Genomic DNA, 5,988 nt, shown 5'->3' on the forward strand with positions numbered 1-5,988 from the left:
AGCTCGGCCGGACGGACGGACAAATTTTGTGTCCGTTGCCACCTCTGCCAGCTATTATTCCAATTGTTTGTACATTTCATGAATAAAATATATCAAGGGATACTTTACATGGATTTAAATTACATATTTTTGCACTTTGCGCATGACCAATTTTGAGATTTGCAAGCTAAAATTCACTTTTGCGTCATATTCAATTGTTTGGTTATTTCCTAGCTGAAGGGGAAAAATCCAGAGTATAACAAAAAAAAAACGAAATTCAATTGGAAAATTAATCCAATCCCCAAAAATGACTTCAAAATTATTATTAATGGTCGAGTTCATAAACATACTTACAATCATAAATTCAATCCATAATGTAAGTGCCAGTGAAAATATTATATCAATTTATAAGGAATTGGGTTGCAAACATGTCAACATATTGGCAAATGATAATTCTACAGGAAAGTACGTAAATAATTAGAATATCTGACTTGGGTCATTCTTTAAAAATATCGAAAATCAATGATTTTATGTAATATTTTTCTTTGTTCAAACTATTTTGCAGTTTCGAATGTCCCGATTGGTGGAATGACTTAGAATTCCAGCCCAGACAATATATTGAGATGATATCAGCTAGCTATCTGAAAACACAATATCTGAATCAGTGGCTGAATTCTATGCGTTGCGTTTTTTCAACGCAGTTGCATTATAAAAACGAGATATTCTCGCATCATTCCAATGGCATAATTTATCACCCCAATGGATTATTGAAATTGTAGAAAAAATCATGCTTTTGCGAAATAGTATTCCAAATTGGCACGAAAAAATTAAATTTCTGTATCAATTTGAAATTGGCAGATTATTAAGTAATGTATTAATGAAATCTAGTACCACACAGCTGATTCACTCATAAATTTGCCGTGCGTAGCTCTCGTTGATTTGTTTTCAAAACAAATGGTCAATCAGACTAGGCAAGGTACTAAAATACACGCGTAAATAAACACACACTCAGCCCGTGTGTTATATGTCGCAGCGTTGATGTGTGTAAACGAGCTGAGTGCGAATATACGCTCTGCTCTTGAATAGTATTGAAGGTATTGGAATGTTTTTGGAGTCGCCATCTTGCGTGTTTTACATACAATTTTGATCGCGAAGATAATTTTTTTCAATGAAATTTTTATATGAAAATACTCTATTGAGCACCAGGAATAAAATGAGCTATGTTGATTTGATATTTAGAAATCTCCGGACACTCTACTGTACAGCCGGGAAAAGCCCGACGCCAGTGACAATGGAACAAAAAAAAACTACATTCACTCATTTCATTCAAGCACGCATTCACTCATTCAATTGCTCACACACTCGTTCATCGCTCGCCCCTGTTCTGCATTCGCTCGTCACTTCTCCTCTGCTCATTTCTCCGTTTCTTCTCGCGCACACTCAGTCGGTTCCGCCGGCGCATTTTCGCGCCAAATTTTGTGTATAAATAGCCGTCGTTTTCGCAAGTAACTTCGCTTCTCCCGAGCGATTAGCGAAAGCAGAGCAGCAAGCAAGAGCAGAGCGATTAACGAAAGTCATAGAACGAATAGTGAAAGCCAAGCAAAAGTAAGAATCAGAACGCTATTTTTATTTTGCACTCTTTGTTTAGTAATTTGAACACAGAAAAATTGTTTTAGTTAGTAAGAACAGAAAATAAACAGAAAATAAATTTATTTTTTACATAAAACCAGTGGTATTTCCATCTAGTTTTATTCATGGTCCTTACTACTCACTCACACCTCTCAAGTTGACGAAGTCGACGGCACTCACACTAGCGCAGCGAAGCGCTCGCACACAAACAAAACCGAAGACTCGCATTCAAACCCATTCCGTCGCTCGCATACAGCCACACTCACTCACACCTCTCAAGCCAACGAAATCAACAGCACCAACACCAGCGCAGCAAAGCGCACGCATACAGACGAAGTCGACGGCACTCACACTAGCGCAGCGAAGCGCCCGCACACAAACAAAGCCGAAGACTCGCACACAAACCCAGCTAACCACGCGCACACAAACCCATTTCGTCGCACGCACACACCATCTGGTTTTGCTCTTAACAGCCACTCACACACTGAAGCAAACAACAAACATCCGCAATCCACACAAACACACAAAAACTACCGTGACAGCGGCTTACAAGTCACATTCACAAACAATACATTCAGCACATCGCCGGAGCAAGACGAAATCGAGTGTGAAAATCACGGCGAAACGAGCATCATCGAACTAAAAAATAAAATCATTCCACCAGGCGTTCGTTTAGCAATCGTTGTAGAAAAAAACGCAAAATTAACAAAGAACGCATTGAAAAAAATCACACGAAATTTGTTATCAGATATGTGATTTTTTTCTGCTCATTTCTTGCATGCATATGATTATCATTTCATTACTCTTCAAATACATTCAGCATTTCACACAGTATACATTTAGGCAAAAAACAAATCACAGCCATTGCATTTTTATCGCATTTTTAGCACTACATGAAATGTAGAGCTACTAATCTGCTTTTTTTTGTCTAGATACTTTTTGAGTGTTGAAACAAATTATGGTGAATTTGAATTTTATGCTCATATTTTTTATTCAATTTAAAACAGTGGCAGTAACGACAAATAGGTGCATAATATCTTAAAGCGCCAATCAAATTTTTATTATCAAATGTTGTTTAAAAATTACATTAGTTTTTCGTATAGTATTTTCTGTGTCTTGAACAGAATTAAAGTGATTTTAGATTCAATACTCATATTTTTTATTTAATAACCAAAGGCAGTATATTTAAAAAAAGAAATAAAACCAAGATCTTGTAATTCATTTCGCAAATAAATATATTACTTCAAAGTTACTTTGATGAAATATATTTCATGTAGTGCGCCAAAAAATAGTTTGTTGTGAAACAACAAAATAGATTAAGTAACTAACAACTCAAGAAGCTCTGCGGTCTTGTTTTTTTCTTTGTTTACTTTACACACACATAACGAAAGTATCTCGTACATAACAGCACAAACAAATCGAATTATGATACTTTCTCAGCATTTAATCAAAAAAATTTTTCAAGTACACATTAAAATGTAATTGAAACTGGTCTCATTTAAATAAAAATGAAACAAAATCTCACACTGTGAGAATAAAACCAACGCATTTCTTTTTGCATCACAACCATTTTAGCATCAAATTAACAGCATTTCATCGCATTTTTTCGCATTTCTGGCTTCATTCACTCGCATTTTCAAAACAATTAAAGCAATTCGCCTTTCAGCCTTTTGAATAAAATTAAAATAGCAATTTACTCGCACGAATTAGCAAAAGGTAATTGATATTTAGCCTGAAAATGACTGAACTATCACAAGCATATACAAAACTGTTACTAAAGCGCGATAATCTTGTCCGTGCAATCTTAACTCATGGAACTAAAATAAAAAGCGGTGCCACAGCAGTGGGAGCCTCCACACGGTTTTTACAGCTGGAAGGCTCCTATGAAAAGTACAAAGAATTGTGGGAAAAACTAGAAGAAGAAGATGAGTTTGATTTGAGTCACTTTGAGATTGATAACGAATCGGTAACAGAGGCCTACATTAACACCGTTACAATGATAAAATCAATCACCAAAGATCACGGGCCAAACGAAATGTTGTCATTAAACTCCACAATGGCCAATCGGTGTAACAACGGCGCCCCCGAAATTAAACTACCAACCATTTCTATTCCAAAATTCGACGGCAAGGAATTGGAATGGACCACATTCTACGACACCTTCTCGTCTCTAGTCGATCAAAACCCAAACATACCAAAAATAAGCAAAATTCATTACTTGCGCGACAGTTTGAAGGGTGAAGCATTTCAATCGATTTGCAAACTCCCAGCTTCCGAGGCAAATTACGATATCGCATGGAAAGTACTTTTAGAACAATACCATAATACGCGTGCAATTGTGAACGATTGCTTGAATTCATTCATCTTTCAAGAATAAATTCAACATCGTAATGCAAGCAGCATTCGTAAATTGATCGACACAACGAAAACATCATTACAATGCATTGAATCGCTCGACGTAAGCATTGAAGAATGGGATCCATTTATCATATACATATTGCAAACGAAATTAGACAAAGAAACGAGAATCGATTGGGAAAAGAAACTGGGAGGCTCAAAAGACATTCCGAAATATGGTGAAATGCTCGACTTCTTAGAAACTCAGCATAGAATAATGAAAACGCCTACCTCAGACTCATTCGTTTCGCAACCCACTACACAGAAAGTACATACAACACAAATTTCGCACACACAGAAGAGAAGAGAAACCCGTGAAGTGTGCAAGGCCAATCATTATATTCTGTTTTGCGATACTTTTAATGGATGGAGTGTCACCCAACGCAAGCAATTCGTACTCGATAAATCCCTCTGTGTTGTATGCCTAAAAAACCATGGCATTCAAATATGCAAATCCAAATTCCGATGCAAGAAATGCAATGGCCTTCATAGCACAAAATTACACGAAGATGAAGCTTCGACGAGCCAACGCGTCGCGACTATAAATAATCCGTCATTTCTCAACCAAAAATTATTGGCCACAGCCATAGTAAAAATACCAGATAAGTCAGGCGCTTATCATTTGTTCCGTGCTTTAATCGACCAAGGCTCACAGGGCATTGTTATATCTGAAAGGGCCGTTCAAACACTGCATTTGCAAACGAAAAAAGAACAAGTTCCATTAATTGGCATTGACGACAAACCACTTGGAAAGGCTACTCGGTCCGTCCGATTACAAGTGCAGTCAGCCACTGACAATTCATTCATGATATCGATGGACGCACTCGTGCTCCACTCAATCATGTCCTCCGGCCCACAATTTAAGAACAAAACGAACGAATGGAAACATTTGAAAGGTTTAAATCTGGCCGATCCTCAGTTTATGAGCGCAAATAAAGTGGACATTTTGTTGGGTGTCGACATTTACGGCATCATACTTCAACAAGGGCTAAGGGAAGGCAAATTGAATGAACCAGTCGCACAAAACATTGCACTAGGCTGGCTTGTTTTTGGCGCCACGTGTGATGAAAAGGATTACGGTGTGCGCATTCACGCGACTCGATTTGCATGTGTCAAAGAGGATGACAACGATTTGAATACAGCGTTGAAACGATTTTGGGAAAATGAAGAAGTAAAATTGAAACCGATCATGACTGAGGAGCATAAGAAATGCGTCGAGTTCTGCAAGGCAAGAACAATTCGTCTGCCAAACGGCCAACTACAAGTTTCCCTTCCCTTTAACACAAATCCAAGTAACGAAAACTTCCTCGGCGACTCACGAAAAATGGCACTAAGAAGATTCTTTCACTTAGAGAAAAAGTTCGAAAAGAATCCAGTATTCTATGAACGCTACAAAGACGACATGTTGAGTTATATTCAATGCAATCATATGAATCTCAGCAAATCTCCACTAAATGACGGCTATTACGTGCCACATCATGCCGTTATAGTGATGGAAGGAGCATGATGTATTGATGTAATAAACACAGTTGTTTGATGTGTTTGGATATATACTCTTAATTCATTGTTCTTTGGTTGAAGGTTGTGTTGTGACTGAGTGGATGCGCATGACGTCACGACTAATTCGGCTAATGCCGTAATTAGCGCAACGTCGTCGCATGTATAGTCGGAGAGTGCATGCAGATGTGTATGATTTACATAGGTGTATGCGCTCTCCGGCTATACCGTAACTCGCGAAGAAAGCACTACGACAAAGCAACGAACGGTGTATGATGGCTCAGCGAAAACATCTAACGGTTTTTCGTTAAATGATCGGTGTTTGAATGGCCCGACGATACAGCCGGAGCTGTTTGACACATTCATTCGTTGGCGCACGAATAAAATTGCGTTGGTTGCTGACGTAGAAAAAATGTATCGACAAATACTGCTGGCCCCGTGTTGTGTATTAGAAATACGTCTACTCGTTTGTACTGTGTGAACTAA

The 5,988-nt window shown here is 38.0% G+C and overlaps 2 protein-coding genes across 2 annotated transcripts; both read left to right on the forward strand.

The window, feature by feature from the left end:
- The first annotated feature begins 3,346 nt into the window (after nucleotides 1–3,346).
- LOC129572261 (uncharacterized) lies at nucleotides 3,347–3,985 on the forward strand. Its single transcript, XM_055452205.1, has one exon. It carries the CDS (start codon nucleotides 3,347–3,349, stop codon nucleotides 3,983–3,985), a length of 639 nt encoding a protein of 212 aa, XP_055308180.1.
- A 237-nt stretch (nucleotides 3,986–4,222) lies between these two features.
- LOC129572260 (uncharacterized) lies at nucleotides 4,223–5,512 on the forward strand. The gene has a single exon (XM_055452204.1). It carries the CDS (start codon nucleotides 4,223–4,225, stop codon nucleotides 5,510–5,512), a length of 1,290 nt encoding a protein of 429 aa, XP_055308179.1.
- Nucleotides 5,513–5,988: the final 476 nt, after the last annotated feature.

This window comes from Sitodiplosis mosellana, unplaced genomic scaffold, assembly GCF_009176505.1.
Source record: "Sitodiplosis mosellana isolate CC-2019 unplaced genomic scaffold, AAFC_SMos_1.0 Smas_scaffold_4560, whole genome shotgun sequence".
NCBI lineage: Eukaryota > Metazoa > Arthropoda > Insecta > Diptera > Cecidomyiidae > Sitodiplosis > Sitodiplosis mosellana.